At 26.7% G+C, this 26,522-nt stretch overlaps 1 protein-coding gene across 1 annotated transcript in view; it reads left to right on the forward strand.

The window, feature by feature from the left end:
* Positions 1 to 26,522, forward strand: part of LOC107163072 (orexin receptor type 2-like) — a 161,829-nt gene that overhangs the window by 99,023 nt on the left and 36,284 nt on the right. Inside the window, exon 4 of the mRNA XM_089223806.1 lies at positions 16,831 to 16,978. Coding sequence (XP_089079932.1) covers positions 16,831 to 16,978 — 148 coding nt within the window. The remainder of the gene's footprint in view (positions 1 to 16,830; positions 16,979 to 26,522) is intronic.

Raw genomic sequence — 26,522 nt, forward strand, 5'->3', positions numbered from 1 at the left:
TATATATTTTGTATCTACACATGACAATCCTTGTTTTAGGTACAAAAAATCTGAAGAATTTAAAAAAATGGTCTTTATGTACATTATTTAAAAATTCTGAAAATCAGATTTAATATTAACATTATATTCACTTACATAAAGTTTGTCAATTAATTTTTCAATTAATTATAGTCAATTATTATTTTCAAATTAATTATTGTCAGTTATTAATTTTAAATTAGTAACATCAGATTAATTTAAAATATTTCAATATTTAGATTAGATAAGATTTTACGTGGAAAGCTTTTGGAATAAAATTTCTGAATTTGGAGCGTAGAGTGCTAGGATGACACAATTTTTCAACTCAGAATCTTTTTCGTATACAGTGGTGTTTTGATACAATTGATTTCAAGTATAATACATCTAATTCAAGGACATGCTCTAAAACTATACTCTACTGCAGAATGGTACCCACTTCTCACTTCTCAGGCTTATTTATTATAATCAAATCGAATTTCGAACAATTAGTAATTATTATATTTATATAATCATTTGAAGTTTAGAAGATAGGAAAAGGGTAACATAGAGATACCACTCAAAATGCTGGTCCACTCTCAAAAATCTTAACGTGGCAATTAATACAACATGTGAGCGATATACGTACTATATTATATTAAGTGAATGCCACACGCGCATTTGTTTTCTCCGTCATACAAACGTACAATGTCATGACAAATTTTACCATCACAATGATACATTTTATTATGAACATTTTTAAAATAAAGTGAATTTACCTCATAACATTTAAAGGTGAGAATATTATCTAGAGCATCTCAGAAGGTTTTATTGATATTATTATTTGTTTGTAATGTAAGTCATGATCATTTTTAAACTGTAGAAAAATCAGTTTAAAATTATCATTACTATTACTTAAAAACATATAGGTGCATATTTATGCTGATTTTCTTCTATACCTACAGAGTTAATTTTCTAATTAAAAAGTAAGAAAAGTATCTTAGAACGTAATAACCCCGCCGCCCACTACACTTTAAGAATTTTGCCTATTTCACCATTGTACCTATATACTATATAGATTCTATACATCAACAGGTGTAATACATTTGCACATTTTAATACTTGTTGATCTGCCGACTTATGACGTACGATAGTCGTCTCTCGTTCGTGGTCTGCATATGATCTCTCGTATCTGATTGTAAGTTGTATTTATAAGATATAAAAAAAGGAACTATAAATCCCCAAAACGATCTACTATATTATTGTCATTTTATCACTGTGTCTTCGTAGAAGTCAACTCACTAGTTACAGTATGTACCTATGTAACTACATTACACGTAGGTACGCTATTACATGTATTTATGGATTAAGGTTGTGGTAGTCGTGCCACAGTGATTAATGGTGATCGCGCACACGTCATACGAAAGTAATAAAAATAATATATATAATATATATATGTATTATAATTTAAAAGTTTGAATTTTGTTGCTGCAGTACAACAATACGATTAAATTTCGTTATAATATTATGGTAAATATTCACAGACAGGAAAAACAACCGGATAAAAATAGACGATTTATGTGTGGTCTACATACGCATGGCATATAGATGGTTAGAAAAAAATGCTGTACGCATACGTATTATAATAGTCTATATTATGTCAAACAAGATGTATATGATATTTATAAACGCTTTATAAATCAATCCGTACTATCACCGTAGGTCAAAAATCGTACAAACGTAACGTAACTCGGGAGATTGTAAATTCCGCCCGAAAAAATGAACAGGTAAAAATTAGATCTATGGTAAATTCCGCCCGGGAAAATATCCAAGCAAAAATACCTTAAATTCCGCCGGAAAAATATACAGGCACAAAAATGGATTTATAAATTCCGTCTGGAAAATAAATATTTTTAAACTAAACGTTTCGTGACTGTAGGACGCGTTGACGCGACTTATATACTGTTCGCTACGCGGCGTGTTATATAATATTTGAAATTTTGGAAGTTTCGTTTCCTAACCTAACCTTCATGAGTTTATGGCAAGGAGTATTATTGTATTTTAGTACTTTTATATCCATTTTGATAAGTGGTGGATCATGGACTTAACGATTGGGGGAAATGTGAAAATACCTAACCTAACCTAACCTCTTACAGACCAAGAGTGAAATATCTTTCCATAATATTGTTTTCTACTAATTAGCATACAAATTACAAGCATACTTATTGAATTTCGAACACATCATTTATAACAATGTAAACATTATCAAGCTACTACTCATTAATATATTTTTATTACTTAGTTGATATTATTTAAATCTAGGTATCTCACCTTCAAAAAAACATTATTGAGGTTACATTTTCAAATAAATCTACAGTTTACAACCTTTACCAAAATATATATACTGACAAAGTGTACAGAAAATTTTAAACAGTTATAAAATAATATCAATATAAACTAACACTACTACCTATACCTAGCTCAAAAACTATGAAAATCAATTGTTTTACTTCCTAAAATTTGGGCTGTGTCGATCAGTAACATAAATTGTACGGTTTCTGCCAAATTAATTTGTTAGACAATTAATAGTAGATGATTTTTTTCACATATTTTAAAATGATATTTTATTCACTAAAATATTATCATATAAGGTACATAATAGCTTAACAAGGTGACGACATATTATTTCGTGCGTGTTTCTTTCATATCTGACTTTGACATCCTTTGTAATAATCTATGGATTTATGCACGTAGTTTTATTAAACTTTATCCGACGTCAGATTTAGTATGTAATGTATGACGTACGTATATCATGTAACCAAAACTGAGGCTTGAAAAAAAAGTTATGAAAAAAACTATTATAAATCCTAATACAACACATGATATTTTACAATCAGTTACCACGGGTGAGTAGTCAAATAGATTAATATATTCATGATAACACATATAATTTGTTTTATTTTATGTAATATTTTAGTTGCATGGTTAACTGACTTAATTAGTGAATAGTGGCATTCTCAAAATTATTAAAATACTATCCATGGAAAAAATAAACAAAAGCTAAATCGTTAGTATTTGTTATACTTAAAAATTGAGAATTGATAAAAATACTATAATCCGTCACTCCATTCGATCGTTACATATAGTGTTTTTTAAATGACGCATGAACCTAATCATTAATCATATATTATTTTTCAGGTTAAATTAAAATTTATTTTACCTAATATGATTATTTATTGAATATATTAAAAATAATGTGGCTTGGTGAGGCGCGGTCGTACGCTCAATCTGCGGAAACGCACTGAGCGTACGTACCGGCCGCAGTTGCTAGCTGCCGGATGGGTGACCACCCGGGATTTTTAGCAACATATCCTTGCCACACTTACACAAACACGTGTTACAACCCTACCCAATTAAAAATCTACAAACAAACATACAAAAATAATCCCTACCGTACCACTCCACACCCAATGGCCTATGTTGCCGCGGGTTCTCCTTACAAAAAAAAAATAAAAATAAAAATAATAATAATAATTGTAAATATAATATAAAATCATGAGGGTAAATATGTATTTGATGTTTTGAAACCAACATACAATCCATCTTTTTCAGGGTACTTATTTCTTATTTTGTTTATAACACATGCAGGAACTCCTACTCCTAAAAATAATTAAATATAGTTACCTATTGTACTAAAATGTAACTAGTTACTTTCCTAAGTATAGGCTATAATATATAATTTTAAATACAATTAAAAGTGTAATGTTCTCTTAGATTATGGGAGGTAATTACATTTTTGCGTAAATACATTTAAATTAAATATACCTTTTCCCAATAAAGTCCATGAATCAACCCAATAAGTAAACTGAACATAACAAATATATCTTAACGTTTTATTCAGCACTATACTAATGCGCTCAACTGCTTTTTCTTTGATTTATTTTTAGTTTTCATAATTATCTGTTGCCGAGTAATATTCAATACTTCTTCATCTAAAATAATTTTTTCAAAGGAAGCAGTAGCAGTAACACATTTTTTTGAATCCCATAATTTTTTTACGTTATCAAATTCTAAACAACACATGCATTCAAAATCGTTCGACAGTTTAGCACAATTTTCATAATTACACCACTGATTTAGTTCTACTTGGGCTCTTCCACGAACATCCGGTAAACATAATAATATAGGATAATTTGGTTCAAATATATCAATGTCATCAACATTACCAAAATTCATAATTATTTTCATTCTACAATATTTCACAATAACATTTTTTTTAATTTTCCCTTGGATAGTCCTTAAATAATCATGAACGAATACTGGAGGCATTCAAATCATAGAGCAATCCAATAATTGCAATCCACAATGTTTTTTGTATATTGTATTTATAAGATGAAATTATTTTTTATACTGGGTTTTGAACATAAATATTTCCATAGAAATATCAGTCATAAATTTGAAATTATAAATGATAACAATTATAGATTTAGCTTTTGTTGTCAATAGCAGGAATATTTGTACCTATTGGTGTAAGTATATTATGAAATGTAGTTTATAATAATTCCAAGTAAATAAATTGCTTCTCCGAAAAAAGGTCACAAATACTGCTCAGATGATGGAAACTCGAGTATTTTTTAAATATATGTAAAATGGGTTTCAGGATATTAAAAAAAAAAAAGGAAAATGAAAAATCAGGAAACGAAAAGTAGACAAATTATGAAAAAAGAATAAAATGTATAAATTACCTATTTACAAAAAAAGATTATGGAAATTAAAATAAATTATTCATTTAGACTGTGTGGGAATTCATACACATTTTTATGAGATATTTAAATATTAACTTTAAATATTATATTTTTTTAACCCCAAATCACATAATTATTAATTATAAATCAACACAAACTGTAATTAAACATGTCATTTTGTCATACTTCAAATTTCACAACAGTTACAACATTATTCAAGGTTACTTACATTTTTTTTATTATGTGACAGTTTTAAATTGTCAGCAAAATAACTTGAGAAATTTGGAAGTATTTAAGTATATTATACATATGTTAGAGTGTCTATACTATAGTGATCGTTTAATATTTTTCAACTAACTCTACACGTTAAGTGAAAACCAGCTATATAAGATAAACTAAGAAACATAATACATCACATTTTCAATAGCTAATATATTGCTGATTATCTTTATTTTTATTTTTATCTTCACGATGATATTTTGATGTTTTTTAATCAATAAACGCCACCCCCCGCTTAATAAACGTATATTAATTCAAATTTGATTTAAAACGGTAAGCTTTATTGTGGTATGTGTTATTATTATGTTCAAAGTAGGCACAAATAGGAGAGGCATTGAGAGAAATAAGCAGTTTCAAAAATTTCAATAGATCCACAAATTATTTCATACATTTTTCTTAAGCTTATTTAATATTAAAATAGTAAGTTTTCAACCCACTGTAAATCTCAAGCGTTATTTGAACCTATGGTGCAGTAGAAATTTATACAGAAATATAGAGGGAATGATCTGCCAAATGAAATATCCTAAAATTATATGATTAAAAATATTTTTGACTTATGATAACAAATTCTTGCAGTGTATCAACGAAAGAGGTGCCATTCGATCGACTGTACAATTTTACACAAAATTAATGTACAAAAATAAATCAAAATACAATGACAAATTACGAAATACGATACTGATTTAAGACGTCAGTCTACCTAAAAATATTACCAAGTATGAAGTTGGTATATTTTGTTATGTATATTGCGTCACGTGGGTCGCCAATATCGATACTTATTCGACTGGCCGTATTTTATGGCGTGGCGACACGGTAAAGATTAGCGGAGTTATATAAGTCAACATATAATTTTGAGTGGTGATTATTTAGTTCTTATATTACATTACATTAAATTACTGGCACTATAAGTAATTTAAGTGTTCCTAATAATATTAATTGAAAATTGAAAATTAAATAGAATAGATCAATTATTGATTGATTGAAAAATTATAATAAAGTCAATTCATTAAAAAATTATTACCTATAGAATGATAAAAATGTATAAGTTTGTGATTTATTCCTTTGTATCCACCCAACTACCTATCTAGATGCCAAATTTTAACTTTCTAGGTCATCTGGAACTGGGTTAGAATTTTAATCTATAGGTCAGTCAGTGATAAAAATTACGATTTTTGGACGTTAATGTCTAAATAACGGTTTGAGGCGTGTTTATGAAATTTGGAGCACATATGTATCTCAAAAACCTCAATATATGAGTCAAATTTGACATGTTTATGTGAAATAGTTTTTGAGTTATAAGGGGGATAAAAGTGAGTCCAAATGGTTCGTGTAATATTACACATGGTGTTGTTCGCCAGTTCTGTTAGCTACAACTTGGTTTGACACGCTACCGCCGCGTATCTAGATACAATTTATTGGTGTGTAGACTATAGTGGTACACACAGATATATTTAATTTTATTACACTTTCACGATAAATACTATATTCATGATCTCTACGAACATACCATTAATTAGCATAACAAAATATAAACCAAATTTTACCATACTCATAAAAAAGCCCGGTCCATGCGTCTATACACGCTTATTCATATTAGGTATTTAAAATCCGTTAAACTATGTAGGAAACTAGGAACTGTTGTTATACGTAAACGCTTTGAGTTAAAAACAAAACCAATCAAAGATATCTGAGTAAAATTGAACAGAATTTGAATATTATAAGAATTGGCAATTTTGACGGTCAACGTGTGGACGGAATCAGCTGGTAGTATAATATTATAAGCTCACAGATGAATACGGGCTGTTATGCTATATATGCATATACAGCAATTACTTATTAATTATCGTTGTTCATATATTTAACAACAATATATTTTTCGGAGAATCCCTTTATATCATATAATTTGTCAAGTGTAAGCAACTGATAAATATTAATCAGTAGAAATATGTTTTAATATTAAGCATATTATGTATTATAAATGCAATATTTTCATCAACATTATGTTATATTGTTAGACTTAAGGTCCCGTCAGCCATTACGTTATAAAAGTATAATTGTAATAATGATTAAAGTTTAACAACCGTGGTAATTATTACATTATAATATAATTAGCTATAAGTTTCCTTGTATTATTGTGCAATTTTCTTTTCCGCCTTTATAATGACTTGATTCTTAAATAAATATTTCATTAAAACTCAACACCTTATTGACGTAAAAATGTAAAATACGTATATAATAATATATTAATATATATGTTACCATTAAAGTATTAATCCAGTTATTTTATAGTACTACTATTAGTATAAAATACTTTTTTAGTTAAAGTGTTTACATTCAAATCATAGCTTATCTAGAAAATGCAAAGAAGAAATAGTTATATTATACAAAATTACAACTAGGTACAGATTATGAATCGTTAAAGTGTTTAAATTTAACTAGTTAAATTGGATAATTATGATTATGTACATTTTCAATAAGATTGGATACATCTTTTATAAATTATAAACAATATAAGCCATATAGTCATAATCTATACTTTTGTGTATACATTGTTTTTAACATGACATTACAATTATATTATCTGCATTATTTATCAAACTTGGTTTATATTATTTATCTAACAATACACAAGTGACTTGTTGGTTCGTTTTGAAATTAAGGGTTTTAAAATAAAAAATGTTACGATCTTCATAAACACATTTAAATTTAAAATTGCTGTCATGTTGCAATTGAAAATCTGTAAGATCAATTTTACAACAACTTTACTATATTAAAATCATTAAAAACCATAGGTTTTACAAGTACCTTTTTTAAAATTTTTTTCTCCTGTTGACATGGCGTACACAAATTTATAGATACTTGAACTTGATGCTAGAACTTCACATCAATTTGGGTATTACTCTTTGTATTTTTATTAAGTTCAAATAACTAACGGTCTCTTTCTCCATGTCCAATTGACTTATGAATATTGTTTAAAATGTCAAACATATCGAATATTATAGCGTATATTTTGAAATAAGAATTGTTTTCATTAAAAGGATAAATTATTGTTTCAATGCAATTTATTATTATCAAATCGCAATGTTTCACAAACGTATTATCACGGGTTTGGGTGTTTCTAATTTTCATTTTTTTTTTACGTCAGATATCAAATTCAAATATTTTTCACTACCTAGATTAAATAGCACTAAACTTTTTGTACATAGATTTTTCAATTGCTTCTTCAAATTTTTGATTCATAAGAACTATTATTTCATCCATATTGAACAAAATTGAAAAAAAAAATAAAATACGTGTACTTCAGCTATTAAATGAGTTAAACGTATAACTTTGATGTGATGTAATGCAAACAACTGGATGAGAAACAAAGAAATTACATAGCTGGAGTTCTACCACAACGGAAATAATAAATTGGCCGGGACTTTGAGTTAGATTTAATCATCACTTATTATTGACGTAATCTCACCTTACGTTATCGAAATCCAATACCTGTACAAACTTTAACTAAAATTCATGAAACATTACCATTCAATACTTTAACGCTGACATATATAGGTACATTTCAGTACATAAAAATACAGCAGTTTCTAAATGCTGATGATTGAATTTAATATGTATATAAATATAATTCAATCAATATGCATCTTTAAAATGTGTGGATAAATGTTGTCATTGAATAGATTATATTATATTTTATATACCAATGATGTAACTCTATTACATTTCTCAAACTACAATTTAATATAATGTTGAATAACAGAGTGTTATCAATATTTAGAAGTTATGGAGAAATACAACATTCCACCCAACTTGTATGGAGCTCTGGGACCGAGCAACGAGACCACATCGAACATGATAGCCTTTCTCAAAGGATCGGATTTATACAACAAAATTTAAACGTATTGATTAAAAAAAAAAATTGTAACATTAACTTAAATAGTAACCATATGTAGTTAGCATCATATAAACATTGTAATACCCTTAACATTGTATCTTAACAAAAACTAATAACCTTTGTTGTTGATGTTTTTTTAGTTCAATAAAAAAAAAAAAAAAAAATATAATGTTGTACCATGAAATCGAGTTCAGACTAATATAAAATAATTAATAAAATGTCCGTTGCGTTGAAGAACCACTCTATATACACTTGATTTGCATTTAATTATTTTTGTAATTTCAAACAATATTAAATTATGTCTATGACTGATTTAATTTAAACGCGTTAACGTTTTATAAATATATATTTTTTATTATTATATAATAACAATACCGACATTACCGATGTTAATTGTCGGGCATGAAAAGGAAAAATAGCGTTATTATATTATTATCTTATACGAAACGTTCCGTGGGTGTATGCACGAGTCAGCAACATATTTTTTCAAATCCCTTTACACGCAAAACTCACAATTTTTTTATGCAAACAATAATTATGACATATTTGAACAGTTTTCACTTTAAAAAATAACCGAATGGAGCTAGAATGTTGTTTTACTGGTTATGGAAATCGATTTTTGGACTCTCGCTAGTATCTATAACTGTTATAACTGTCACCCAATATTATGTTCGATCAGATATTTATTATTTAGATTCGAATACATCATTATAAAATGGACAATATAAGAAAGCTAAAAGTACTTATATTTTTATTCACACATATTGTTTTATGACTATTTTCAAAATGCATGTTTCCTCCTCCAATCGCTAGTGGTGTAACTTAAAACTCAACCAATGCCTGGTATTTGCTGCAGCCATTTAATTTAGATATTTTATTTGAAACAAGCTATCGTTCGACAATACAATATTTTTAAGAACGGAATTTTTTTTATCGATATAAATTTTGTATCATCCGTTTTGTTATACATAATTGTTTAATAAATGGACGAGTGTACAATAAATACGGGTCGAAACGGATGTCCATTAATGCACGGTAATAAATTAAACGCGTACATAATAATCGCCATCATTTGTGTATTGTATCAAAAAGTGTTCTCTTCACCAATAAGTAAAATAACTAGAAAAATATATATTGATTTTAGCATTATATTGAACAAATTTAATTATACCTTCTGTGAAGTATGCGTCGTAAGCCGTAAGCTATATATACTGTGATTAATTTACCTGTTCCACACTATTAAAAATAAAGACCAATATTCATTGAAACAATGGGCTATTTTATTTAAGCTTGAAAGGATAATGGTATTTGGGACGCAGATTTATATTTTCCCAAAATGATTTACTGAACTACTTAACTATCGATACTAAAAAACAGAAGTGAAAATTGATTTGAGGTTAATGGATGGCGATGAACAGATATTTCTGGCATGCTGAATTCATCAGACGATGACGACAACTTGGCAACGATTGTTGATCAGTAAGACAGTAAATCATCGTGGATGATGTTGTATGGATCCAAAATTATATTCCAACACTCAATCATCCGAAGCTTAGTATAATTTCGGTTAGAAGAAAAAAAGTATGAAAAATGCATTATTAAGAAAAATTATGAGAAATAAAACGTTATCTACGGGTAGACATTGATAATTAGACTTTTATGCTTTGTATTCAATGCAAAACAAATATGGTAGGTAATTAATGGAATTTTTTTAATAGTTATATACACAAATCGACACATTAATTCGAATATGTAAATTGAATACTTATAGCCACAGTTGGAAAACTAATTTTACAAATATACCAAATAATTGTAGAATACATTATTATATAAAATGCTCCAGATTTTTTCTAAGTCCTATATACACGAAGCATATTTTAGTCCATGTTTCATAAATTTGATTTCTGAGTTGAAACTTCCACAATACATCACTAAGTATATAAATTCACTTTAGTGACCATAGTTTAAAGCAATTCAATATTAGTAGTTTTTCCATTTAATATATATAAGTGAACAAAGTAAATTTATGCATTGAGAATTGTATCTAGAGAATACTTTGAAGAGGGTCAGTTACTCGATAGTTGAGTTCGAGGAAAAACTGTTCCAATGACCATCGGGAACATTGAAGAAATGTCTGCAACAAGCGTGGTCTAAACCGCTGTTACGGTCCACTTGGAATCGTTATTCGAACGCGATGATTTATGCAGGTCCTAGTGTCCGGTCTGGGTTTTTGTTTTGTACTTTATTTTGTTACACAATATATTATATAAGCCATGCATCGCTGCTGTGGTCGTAAAAAACATCTCAAAATATAAAACCCAGCCCTAAAATTAAAATATAGTATTATGCTAGATAAAGGCCACCGTGAGGCGCTCAGTAGCTTTTTGGATGAATGAAAATATTTGTTTTTGTAGTGTGTATAAATTATTATATTATGTGCGATCAAACAGGAATTTTATTTTAGGCGGTGGTGAGGTGATTTACGATCACGTGTTGCGCCGCAAAAAGCCGAAGACTACCCTTTTTCTGCAGTGGTAATCTACACAAATTCACCGTATATAACCGTGGTCGCCAATTATAAATGCTTATATATATATAAGCTAACATCAAAAAATATACGTATACACAAAATATATATTGTCATGTATGCAAAAAGCGTGTAATTCACCAAAATATATTAAATATTCACTACATAGGGTAGAATAAGTGCGGGGGTTGTTTGTATGTGAACATTTGACGGTAAAGTGTTCATATTAATATTATACGGAACGACAATAGTATTCAAAGGCCATTTTACTTGGTCCGCACGGGCCGAACAATTCTGTGTAAATTCAACGAAATATGCATGAGTGTTACATAAATGGTCTCGAGGCCAGATTTTGAGTTAATTCAATTATAATAATAATAACAATGTAAATTATTATAAGCCATGTAGTAATTTTCGTCGCACGTAACAATACACAGCACATAACGTATAGTTGTATTAATTTTTAATTATTGTTCTGTGGTAATCTTAAAATTCCAGTCAAAAATATTAAGTAGGTACCTACTTACACGCAGAAGTACAGCATCCGCGTAATAATTTAATAATTCGATTTTGTCAGCCAGGCAAATTGCAACCATTTAATAATTAAACCTCATTATATATATAACATAATTGATTTTACGATTATGGTGTTAATTATAATACCATTATAATATAGTATTAACTAATATGAGTGCACTTATGATTTATTGTCACCACGTGGCAATGCCTATACGTCAACGGTGCGTTTTTATCTGTATTAAATATTAATAATATTGTCATATTATGAGTTTTTCTCAATAAGGCCATGCTAGTACATCTTTGTAAGGAAATTAAATAAATAAATATTCTTTTTATCATGATATTATGTGGTATGTCCAGTTTATAATCCATATTTTTGGTTATATTTACTCGAGGAAATCAAAATATAATCGTGCCGTACACGCACGCACGTTACATGTTTATAGCTGTAATATTATTATAGCGAGGTCGTTGTTTTTGTACAACTATAGTAATAACATTATTTACTGATTTATGTGTATCCATATGGTACGTCATATTGAATATTGGTGTGTTACATCACAGATGTATGCACTTGTGCATCACACTTATATTGTATTGGATTTATATAACGTACAATGTAGGTAGGTATTCGCGATGTATTGTTATTTTTCTCCACGATCTACAATAAAGCGGCTTAGCTGTCATGCCGTAAATGAAATAGTCACCCGCGAAGGACGATAAAGTTTAATATTGAATTCAAAGCCATTGTATTTATACTTTATAGTGTGTGTCTACGTGTTTGAAACTTGGCGGTTGTATCCGCGTCCAAATCATTTAGCTTTCAATGTCTCTATACTTATATCAGATAATATGTGTAATGTTTATACAACCTTTCTTCAAGGAGGTTAACGTTTTATGCTCGAGTTATTTATCGTTCACCGATAAGCGATAACACGCAGTATACACGTCAAAGAGCTACACGGCCGAGTCGAGTAAATTATATTGATATGGAAAATAAAGATTTTTACTAAGAAAAATATATTAATACTGCGATTATGTAGTGTAGCATTATTTTTTATTTTTGCAAGTAAAATCCCCAGCTTTGAAAATAAATAAGTTTGTGATAAGTATTTTTGAAATAGCTATAAGTACCACGACAGGAGAATTTAGAAGAAGTTAATATCTAGAAATGAATAATCATAATTCAATAATTGAAAGTCTGTTAAGGATATCGACATTAATAATATGTTAGAATAATAAGTTACACAAGTTATATTATGATGGGTCAAGTATTCAAAATCGCTGACAAGCAATATAGATGCATCTAAATTGCCTACACGGAGTGCCGTCTGTAAATAATTTATTGCAATATTGTACTTAATTTTAGTATTTTAGTAATATGATAAATAATACAATTCAATCAAAAAGAAAAAAAATAACAAATTCAAACCATTTAAATTCTAAATTACTTATAAAAAACTATATATCATATAAAAGTGACGTGAACTTAATTTTTAATTCATGTTAATATATCACCTAAAAGTGTGATACCGCTATTATTTGTTTTTATATTATGATAGGTACTATATTATTTTCTAACATAATATACAATTTTACAAAGGTAACCAAAATGTTGAATTGTACTGCAGGTATATAATAATAACAATAATTAACATATTATTTAGTTCTTATAATAATAATCAAATTTATACTAATAATTATGTACGTGTGATGATGTGTGTAACAACGTGTGTATTATTATCAGAAAATGTATAACATTTAGGAAAAAGAGTAATATTAAATCCAGTGTTTTTTAGTTATTTTATTAAAAAATATTAACGAAATTCGTATTTAATAAATTACGTTTCTGTGAAACATTATTATTATTATTAAATATATAAGCGTAAATTCGGTCAATATTTCAATCGAACCAAATATCAAAATAATATACGCGCATCTCAATATATATAGACTGGGAAGGGGGTGGTGAATAATAATAACGATAATATTATAACAACCCTATAAATTGATGAGGTACCTAATTTTTTAAGACGATTATTATTTTTAAATGCGTTCTCATCATTTACGCCACACAAACGTGCACATTATTGTGTGTGGAATTCTATTCATCGTAAAACCGATGAAAATGATGATACGACCTGTGAAATTTTTCAGTATCATCGAGGGTGTGTGTGAGTCTTCTAACAGATCCGCGATTATGCGAATCATTTTTCTAAAATAATGAATGGTGATAAATTACAATATTTTATCATCGACTACTCGTTGTTTATATATTATACTTACACACTTTTGACATACAAGATGGAATATATGAAAATAATATCACGTTCGAATGGTATATCAAACGTAGAAATTACGTTATACACTCTACAATCACTGAAGTTATTACTTTTTCCCGATTTCGATTTTTATAAAGAGTTACAAATATATTCAAAAGTCGACAGAATTAAAGCAAACGAAGGTTAGGTCTAATAATCATTTATCGATTAGGTATCATTATATTAATTACACATATAGGCGTATAGTAAAGGATAAAGAAAATGGGGTTCGCCAACCTTCAGTTAAACAATCAACATATGCGTTGTAATTAAATAAATAATAACATTTCCTGCTATAATGTCTAATAATACCTAGTTTGGTAGATCAGTGGAGAAAATAAATTCCCTCGAAAAGTCTTTATGCGTGCAAAAAAAAACAGTGTATCATCCTCTTAATTCTCAATCAGTAACTTTTTTCTGATTTAATATTTTATATTCTGAGTGGAGCGATAAATGTATTGATTTTACAATAATGTATGTTTTTTTTTTGTGTGTGTGAACACAATATATACTATATCAATCGTCATTATATTTACGATTTTTTCTGTCAGACATTTTTAAATAAAAATTTTACGATCGCTATTACCTATAAGCACTTAGAAGAGCAGACTGATCGTTGTATGTATCTACAATGTATAGGTACCTCAATCCATAATCTTTTCAATAATCAATAAAAGATTAGATATACGCTATATGTATTGTACACATATGTATAACAAAATTATATTATTAGATTAAGATTGGGATTATTCGTACTTTTATATTTAGTGGCACGCCGAACAAAAAAGGTTAGGCATCACTGATATATAGTCCAAATTATGCTTCAATATTCAACTTCAGTAGCTTTTTTGATGGGAAAGTGAATTTAGTTATTGCACTGGGGAGGTCGAATTTGGAATTCCTAATTTTTTCAAAAGCACCGATAAATGCAAAGAAAAAATAATAAGAAAAACTGGAACTATTAACGCAAAATCGGTTTTTGATAAAATTGATTTTGGATATTAGTGTAACTTGAAAACAGACGACCATAGATGCACGACATTTTCACTGAATGATTATATTGGCATTTTCTATACTTTATAAAATTTTTAAAACATTTCAAAAATATTTAAGTTATTTATAAACATGTGACATTTTCAATATTTTTAGTTTTTTGTTCTATTATCATCAATAGAATTTTATCGTTGGGTAAAAAAATGTATACATTTTTATACAAGGTTCCCCATAAGTGAATATAATAGCAATTAAAAAATATTAAAATATATATGGACGTTTTTTTTTTTGTAACCGTTTAAAATTCAAATTTCGACAAAATTTATTAAATTTAAAATTTAAAAATTATTTATTGTTAAAATGCATAAAAACTTTAACTTTTTTTATCTAAGGTTTGAAAATGTAAAACAAAATTCAACTTTAGCAGTTAACTCTCTAACAAAACAAATCTAAAAACTATACAATCACAGTTTTTATTTTTATATACCTTTTAAGTTCAAATTTGGACGAAGTTACATAGGTAGTAAATGATCAAGAATATATTGTTATATTGTCGTAATTTAAAAATATTATTTGCTTATACTTGAAATTTCTAGAGTATACTTTAAAATTTATATTTTTATTGTAATTTATATGTCGTTAATGACTTACACTTATAATTTATAGTGTACGTATTTTTAATATACTATGAATAACTGAGTAAGTCATAATGAATCTGATTTGACTAATTTGGAAGTTTATTTTATAGATATCAACTTTTTTTTTTTTTTTTGAAATAATAACAATATAGTTAATATAGTGTAAAATATTCTTGACTCACAAACCGTCTACGTTCAGAATCGTTTTTCGTATGCAATGATATTATATCATTAAATTTTATACCATCCATTGCATTAACCCACTTGTAACCTGCTGTACAGCAGAGCGAAATTCATTACCTGCAAAATATCAAAAAAATATTAATGTATTGCAACCACGTTCATTAGAATTTGTATAGTTTCTTTTGATGAAACATATACCCAATAATTAGTTTTTTATGTTAATTCAAACCGATGTGCGAATACTTTAAACAACTCTGGTGGGAGACAAATAGAAAAGATTATTAGTAGGTGGGTTTTTGTTGTTGCGTATATGACATAACATAGGTACATTAGAATGGGTTTAAGAAAAATAGAATACAGGAAACTAATAAATTGTTATACATATTATTAGTCTACGTTAGAATACTGCTCAAGATATCTTGATATGACTTAAAATGCATATATTATTTATGTATAATAATAACATGTAACAATGATCACGGCATGTATTATCGAATGGTATTAAATAATTTATACTACAGTATACATATCCACTTGATTGTACTTGATTTAATAATATCATATCAATTATCAATATATTATTATGTTTAAAGCACGTGATCGTATATTTGTATTATATTAATGGTGACTGATGTTGTTTCTGGTTAGGTTTCCGTTTTTCGGAATAATAATACTTATTATTTGTATATTATATTTTATTCAGCAATTTGTAATTTTTTTTTTTTTTTTCATGCAGACCGTCTCCGTAACCGTATCAGTAATGACGCTGACGTCGATTTCCATCGACCGTTGGTATGCCATCTGTCATCCTTTAAAGTTCAAATCTACCACCAGCCGTGCCAGAACAGCCATTATTATCATATGGATCGTGGGACTCGCCTCAGGTAAAAAAATAATAAACTTTTCTATGAAGAAAAGCAGACAATGGTAACAGATTTTATAGGGGTGACCCGTACAATACGGCAGTGATGTATAAATTAGATGATATTTTTATAACTCCATGATTCGTTATTCAATTTGTTTTTTAATATTTCATATTAAACTATAGTTTTAAAAAATTATATTTTATTATATTATATCACGCAGTTTTGTAAAATAAATCAAATTATTCATTTTTTTTTTATTCACGTTTAATATCGCCATAATCTGCAATTAAAATTCGGATGAAGTGAGGAAGAGTGCTCAAAAGCTTCAATATATTGTAACGATCAGAAATTCAGTCCAGAAAGGGTATTTCTAATAGACGATAGTATGAAAAGTCGTAGTTATTTTTTTTCATGCGGAAGGATAAAGTTTTGTCAACAGTCAGGCATGTATGAAAAATTACAAAAATATGATTGCAGTATTAAGTATTAACTCAAATCTCCGCTCAGAATTGAAATATCAATTACGATAATTTGTTTTTGCATTTAAATGTCCCCCCTCCCCCCCCCCCGCGAAAACTCACCTCGTAATCTTAAAAGACGTTGGTGCCATGACCTTTTAGTTTAAAAAAAGTTTTTGTAAAATCTAGCCAAAACACACGTCTAAAGTAACCTCTCACTGGATAGCTTCCCTTCTCTACGTCAACATAACCAATATAATATTATGTTCACCTATTTGCTTATTGTAACTTTTTTTTTTAGTGTACAGATTATAAATATTACTTATTTATTTCTGAAGAAAGTGAAATGAATACCAAGCTTTTGATACCAATGTCATGTAGGCGGTAGTAGAAACTCAGCAGTCATGCTTCGTTTTGTTTTATTTCCTATGGAACACAGTGACATATTGAAATATATGCATGTAAAATGTACTATGTAATCTGAATACATGTTACATAGTAATAAAAAATATCGTATTTCTTTTGTCTGTGTGTCACTATATAGCACATAGTATCCCAGTTATGAAGAAAAATTCTTTTAAATGAAATTGAAAATTACGTTTTTACCAGAAAAATATATCGCTTTGTACAATTAACTAGTCAATAGAAGTATGCGAGCGGATGCATTTAACGTAAAACATCTATTAATTAAGAAGACAATTACGTTTTTGAAAATATATTTCTTTTACACAATTTTAAGTTGTTACAAAATAAAATTTTACATTTCATATCTAAAGCTGAATTTTATATTATTAAGATTGAAACAAAACAAATATAGAAACAAAACAATTTATATAATATTTTCATTAAGTATATAAAATCCACCAAGATTACCAGCAATTTCGTTCGTATTTAGTTCAACAAAGCACTTAATTTCTTATGCAGTAATAATAAAAATATACATAACTTAGAATATAAATATTTTGCAGATATAATAGATCTTCAATTGCCTACAAAATCTATCGTGATATTATAGTAAAAAGTAATCTTTTTAATGCGTTTTAAGTAATGTGCAGTCATAATAAAACACGCCATTGATGATTATACAACATTGTTCCACAATGTTATAAAAATATGGCAAAAAAATTAAAATAATACAGTTGGAATGCACAATAAGATTGAAATTTTCCAAAGAGTTATAGCGAGAAATCGAACGTTCCCGGAATATAAAATATTAAAAAGTTTATTTACTTGTATTTTTTGTAATATTATAGATCCATTATAATTTTAAGATAAAATAATGATACTATAAAAGAGTAACAGCATTCAAATAAATATTAGTAGGTAAATAAAATTAAAATAGTGTAATATTTTAATACTATTCATCTTTAACTTGATTTTTATGTACAAAGCGAGATTGGTAGATTGAGTCCCAAATGACCCTAGCATGATAAATTGAGTCCCGGGGAAAAAAAGGTAGTATGTAAGTTGGTCCCATGAAAAAAAAAATGTAAGTCCCAGCTACTAACTAAAAAAATGAAATAATATCTAGGTACATTGTAACGAAATTCACAACTCATTTATTTGAATAATTGTGTACATTTATTTATGATAATTAACCTCGAATTTTTTTCACATCTCAACTTACTACGTTACTGTGAATGTTGAAAAATCAAAATTAAATAGACATTTACTGGTGGATGTTGACATTTATGTTAGGATTTTAGTCAATGTTGACATACACAGCAAGATTTTGCTTAACATTGACATAGGTAGGTACTAGGTACGTATTCACACATATAATATTATACCTAGTACTATAGTTGAATATTATATCATATATTATAAAATAGAAACAACATATTATGTTTAATTAAATCAAAAAATTATTATTATTATTATTATACTATATTATATTTGTATTATTATAAGGTTTTTAAATTGTGATGATTTTATATTATTTCTTATTACAGCATGATGACAAACTGTCATGACAATGTCTACTTCATAAAATTCCAACATTTCTACAACTACACTTTTTTGTAGTACATTTTGTTTTACAGTTACATCTTACATATCCTTTCCCACCAATTAATGAATTTGATGTAGAAGCTTCTCTTAAGGAAATTTGTTAATTCCTTTGTACATCAGTGATTGATATTAAATTATTAAAAAATAGTTCCCGCATGTTTTCTATTTTTTTTAAAATAGCTTGAATTAAATGTTATTCAAAACAAAAATATATAACTAGTTACGTTGAATGACAATACTATACTAATGATATCAAGACAGCATAGCATGGAGGTTACCCAGATATAATAAGAGTAGTTGGGTAATGTAATTAAATGTAATGTAATGTTTGTAATTTTATCAAAATTATCAATGTCTACAATACTTTATACTGCAGCATAGGTACTAGATAGTATAAGATACTGTTTTTTAATTGTGACCCTTCTGTTATTCCTAAATTAAATTAAATATTTAAATAATATCGGTATTACCAACATTCACCAATATAGTTGTATAAATGTCAACATTCACTAGTGAACGTTTACTAAAATCATAAATTTAATCAATAAGCAAGCATTCACCAATGATTTTGGTGTACGAGGACATTAAGTGGCAACTGTCAGCATTCACTAACTGCGGACATTCACAGTAACATATACCTATAAACATATTATACATAGGTAAATAAGTTTTATACATGAAACATCGTCTATTTTCTATATTGAATTTTAATAGGTAGAATTTCTGAATATATATTAAGAGAAAAAGAGTATACACACAACACACTCCATGCGATTACATCGGTACATCTATATACTCATCATGTACCTATTATAGTCGACATAGGAAGATAAGTTATTAATATAATCATAAATTATGAATTACTATCGTTATGCTTAGAGTCTAAAAAGTATAATTTAATTGTTATGATATAATGTAATTCTATTATCATTATTTATTATTATTATTAATATACCTAATTTATATATTAGGTTCTCGGCAACATTGATAATTTATTGGGCTTACACAAAAATAAAACTATTACGTAATAATATTATATAAAGTGAACTTGTAATTCTATTATTATTATTCATCATCATTTGCTAAGAACATTAATTTAAAATAACTTAATGACATTAATTTTTTCTTTTTTATTGTTTGGTTGTCATGGAAACTATAATGTGAAATCGGCCAGAAAAATACTGTAATATTTAATGCTCCCGGCTTCAAGACGACGTAATGGTAACGCTCTCGGTGTCACACAACTTTATAGAACGACCGCAGCTGTAAGACATATACATGTCGATATATTGCGTTTCTTAAATACGAGATTATAACTCAGTTTGTATACGTATCAGCTATTATCAGCATAATTCATTGTAATTATTTAATTCTAATTGATTTGGCTGAAATAAATAAATAAGATCTTAAAAAAATAAAATAAAATATCATTGAAAACTCTGTGAATTAAATATTGTATATCTACAAAAATACAACTAATATTACCTATCAAATATTAAAGGTATAAACAAAAGGAAATTTTTATAAAATACCTTCACCAGATAGAATTTTCATTTTAAAAGCTCGTCCTAAAGATTTTATTATTAATTTACCTACAATTTACATATTAAATTCAAGTAGATATTGTAATTATTAAGCATCGCCCTATTTATATGTATGCACATCTAAGTGCAGTGTGCATATTTCCACATCTAGAACATATTTAACATAGTTGATATGAAATTATTTATTTTAAATTGTTTTATCTAAGATAATTGAACATTATGAAATACCAACATAAATGCTCAGGAACTCACAATGCACGATTCTTTTTTTTTCACTATTTTTATTATTTTTTTTTTTAATTAATTACTTTTGAATGATTGAAAGAAAATTAAAATTGATTTGGTTTTTCACTTCTAATTTATTTAATTATGCGCAATGCATTTGATCATAAGATGAGGATAATATGTAATTGAATTAAGCAATTAGTTACCTGACATCATAGTAAATAGAAATAAATTGTTTTTCCTGAGTTATTCAATATAACAAGCCAATCCTGAGATTACTGAAAATTGCCCAGTCCAATATTTTGACCTACAGGGTAGGTAAAATTAGGTGTTTTAAATCTATAAGGTATTATTTTAAGTACTATTACTTATAATTTATACCAGTACCTACTTGTGCAATAAATACATTTTTGCGTAAATCAATTTTTTTTTATTTAATTTTGCTTGCTGCATATATAATATACGGTGAGCAAATCGACTGTATAATTTCGTGATGGTGGCAGACCATGCATATGAAAATAATTTTCTAATACCTTTTTTTGTAGAATAATATTTTATATTTTGCTAACCTATTTCATTGTTTAAAAAGTTAAAATTTAATAAAAGAAAAAATCAATATTTTAACACCAACGAGTATTCTGGGGATAAACGCTGTCAGTGAGTATTTACTGCAGTCTAGAAAGTGATTAAAGAGTATAAACTTTACCGTAATATACTGCGGATACTATAATATTAATAATAACGGTGGTAAAATTATTTGTATGTAAATCAATAAATTTCTAATATATCCATAATTAATTTAATAAAATAAGTTTACTCGTCTTGATAATTGTCATACTTCATACCTTATTTTGAAAATAAAATGAGAAAGTCTACAATGGCTAAATTTTAGGGTTAATCGTTCAATGGCGTGAAAAATATTCGTTATACTTCATTTGTACATTTTTAGTGAATAACTTGTATAATATAATGTTTCATTATTTCATACTTTCAAGTTTATCACATACGTTACTTATTTTTATCGTTAGTATACACAATTAGATGAAATAATAAACTTAATAAAGATAAACTAATTGCGAGTATAATAGAAAAAACGCAGGTTTATTTTAAATTCAAATTAATCACCATAATAATATGATGTTAATATTTAATATTACTACATTATTTTGATTGCATCAGTTATCCATCGAGTATGTTACCCACGATTGTTATTTTTATATTATGTAGGCACCTGCAGTGTGGAGCCACGTACTTTTAAGCTTCACATTACCACAATATATAATATTATACATAAAATAATACATAAGCTGGATATATTATGTTGTGTCTGTACACACACAGATAATATGCAATCAAAAAATATAAAATTGAATATTCCTGTGTTTTTTTGTCCTCTATAGATTTTTTGATACTTGGAAGTTTTTATAGTTTATTTTGTCAACCCCTTTAATTTTGCATAGGGTGAATTTCACATTTATTTTGTTTTAACTAATGAAAATTAAATATTTTCGACTATTTACTAAATATATTTTGCTATTATAATTAATATGGCGTATAAAATTATTTATAATATTTATAATTATATTATATACAGGGTGCCCCAAAGAGATGTGACATTCTGACAAATGAAATAACTTTTGTTCTAATCAATATTTTTTAAAATTTTCTTTTAAATATAATCCATAGACACTTGCGCTACATTTTTTATTTTTTATTTTTTAATACTGAAAATAAAAACTTAAAAATTGATAAATTTTTTTTTCGAAATATTCAATATAGCCAATTTGTAAGTTTGATTTTCAGAAAAATTTATATGGTAAAAATACTTATTGAAGTCAAATGGCTGATTTTTTACAATTTTTTTAAATATCAATATTTTCGTTAGGTAAATTATAGTAATTTATAGTTTATACATCACATATTATTAAAATAAATACAATAAACAAAATAATTAGATTTTAACATGCACTTATTTAAAAATGTTCTTATAAAATATTTTAAAAAAACTTTATTATTATTTGAAATTACAAGGTTTCTAACACAAACTAGATCGTAATTTACTTAACGAAAATATTGATATTTAAAAAAATCAGTCATTTGACTTCAATAAGTGTTTTTACCATATACATTTTTCTAAAAATCAGATTTACAAATTGGCTATATTGAATATTTTGAAAAAATTTTTATCAATTTTTGTTTTTATTTTCAGTATTAAAAAATAAAAAATGTAGCGCAAGTGTCTATGAATTTTTTTTTAAAATATTGATTTGAACAAAAGTTATTTCATTTGTCTGAATGTCAGATCTCTGTGGGACATTCTGTATATTTAAAAAATTAAATAAATTACTTATAAACACAATTACAATGATTATTTTTACAAATTTTGTACTCCTGATTACTTTCTTAATTTTGAATTTAATGTTTTCAGTCTGCATTAAAAGATGTCCAAAATTATACGAATTGGAATATCATAAAATTAATATTTTAATATTGGATTATTATATAATAACGTGATACTTAATGCATTCTTAGATCTATATAATATGCGTACCTACCTATTATACTATTATACAGAGCTGTCGGTTATAATATTATAACCATACGGGTTTCGATCGGTCAGCTATCCATAAAATAATATGATTTCAAAGAAACAAACTTCGTCCTCGTAATATTAATCCACCATATTTATATTACGTGCCTACCTTCAGACATTGTCATATAAATAAATTGCCGAACCATGTGTTATAATAAATCTTACACTAATATTGTTGGACTATCTACATGCAATAGCGCACGCTCCTTATAATCTGTCAAATTAATTACGTTTCAGATGATTGAATGTTCAAATTCGTTTGAACGATTTGCGTGAGTGTTTTTGTGTACGTATGATATTATTGATAATACGTCTTAATATTTATTATTTATATTATTAATACTTGTTATACAGTCATAATCCATGATGCTGGTGCACGTCATATATTTTCAAATTGAGTACAATAATATATAACATTAAATAAATAATAACTTAAAGATAACGTGAATTACGTAATAAAATGTATTTTATGTGTTCTCGTTTATACGTAAGTTATTTGTATAATTGATTTACCCAGTGAAGTTCTCAAATGAAATGTAGGGTACCTACAATTGTTTTGACTGTACCTGCACATCATTATTCACAACAATCACAAGAGTTTGACAAAACTTGCACCGCTGTATTAACGATTACTACGAACAGTGGGCAGAAGTGATATGCTGAAAAGATAAGTCTAAGCTCGTAAACTTATCGGTATACGAATAATACAATCAAATTAATTAGATAAGATATTCTTAAGAAATATATCAGAATTTAACAAAATAAAACTATCAAAAGTGTTTGTTGAACATTGCAGAATAGTACCTACATAAATATTAATCAGTATATTCATATTATCATAAATACGACAACAAGGCATTTTGTCACTCCTGTTTTAATGTTTTCTCCCATATCACGGTTGAACAATTTTTTATGCAGTGGTAATGGAATAATATTCTTAGCACCGAACATACCTATAATAGATAATAAATACAAGACCATTTAAACATGTAATTTATGCGAGTCACTTTACTGCATGAGTAACGTAATTTTTACTACTAACACAATATCATATTTATCCAAATCAAAATTATTTGCAATCTCTTTATGGAAATTATTGTCTATACATATTATTAGATGAATAATACTTATCTGTTACTCTGTTACTGTCTTATATTACTAAATGTTTTTATCCACCATTTTGCTGCTATATTTAATGATATAATTGACAATACAATATACGTATTAATAATATATATTAATATATATAATGTATATATATATATTAATATATACGTATATTGGGCAATATTATTGATTGTTATTACTACATTTATTAATCCGTTATACGCTGCATATTTTAAAAATTAACTTTTATTTGATAAATATTAGATTTATGTTATCGCTCATTATATTATTATATCATATTAAATAAATAAACAAGTTCTGTGCATTATGAATCATAATTTTATAAGTAAATACAATATATTATGATTTTTATAATAACACAATGACAAATTAAACATAATATAAATATTTTTCGTTGGAAAAAAATGTTAGTTTTAGTGACTAATAGTGATAGAAAATATTTACATAATGGCTTAAACCTGAAAAGGAATAACAAATTATATGGGTAGAGGATTACTGTATAAGTATATAACATACATGTGAACGATAAGTTAATAAATTATCAACATCATCATGCTTAGAAAAAAAAAAACATTTGGAAAGAAATCTTTTATAACAAAACAATATATCTATGATAAGATTATTTGCTTATGTTAATAAAACGTAATAAAAATCATTCACTTTATAATTTGAAGGATATTTATTGAATTTTATTTTAATTAATAAATCTATTTGTATTACCACAGTTAAAATCTAAAAATATTACTGATATATATAAATTAGGTATTCAATATCTAAATTTCTGTTTAAATATATAACATATATAGTATATAATATTTATGACTATACGTCTATAATACTATTTGACATAATATAGTAGATATAGTAGTATTAAATTATACTGGTTCGTGAAATAAATTTGTGATATTTACAAGGTATGATGTTATATAAATTGCAAGCGTAAAATTATGAATGTTCGATAATAATTTATAACTCGTGAAATGATAATCACGTTAACGTTTTTGGTGAATAGTACCATTAGGTAACTTTCAAAGTTCCAAATCCATGAGTACCTTGATATTTTTATTAAAATATTAATTTTTGTACTGTAGGCGTATGCACATATACATATTAATACGTATTTTATGGTATTTACTGTATATTTTCAATATAAACTAATAAAAAAATACCGTAAACCCAATTATATTAAACACGTTTTACATTACAGAAGAATATTAGTGTTTATTTTAATATTAATACCCAATTGGACATTTTCATGCCGGTGTATTCAAATACCAAATTGTGAATAGGATGTAGTGGTCCAACATTTATAGGTGACAGAGTAATATAAGTTTGAAAATCCTAAGGCATGTCCACTAAATCCACTAACAGATATTTATAGAAACTATTCAAAAAACACTTTATTATACCAAATTAATTTGTATTCAGTAATTGTATTTGGTCAAACCCTGAATTACGGACGCAAAAAAATAATTTTTTTATTTTAAAACCTTATACCCACATTAAGTGTGACTAATTTAATTTTTTCTGTTTAAATATAATTAGGAAGCAAACCAAATAGCATTTATAATATAATATTTCTTACTATAAACAAATTATTTATG

The sequence above is a fragment of the Diuraphis noxia genome, unplaced genomic scaffold (genome assembly GCF_037042655.1).
Source record: "Diuraphis noxia isolate RWA-SAM2 unplaced genomic scaffold, SU_Dnox_SAM2 contig0003, whole genome shotgun sequence".
NCBI classification, from domain to species: domain Eukaryota; kingdom Metazoa; phylum Arthropoda; class Insecta; order Hemiptera; family Aphididae; genus Diuraphis; species Diuraphis noxia.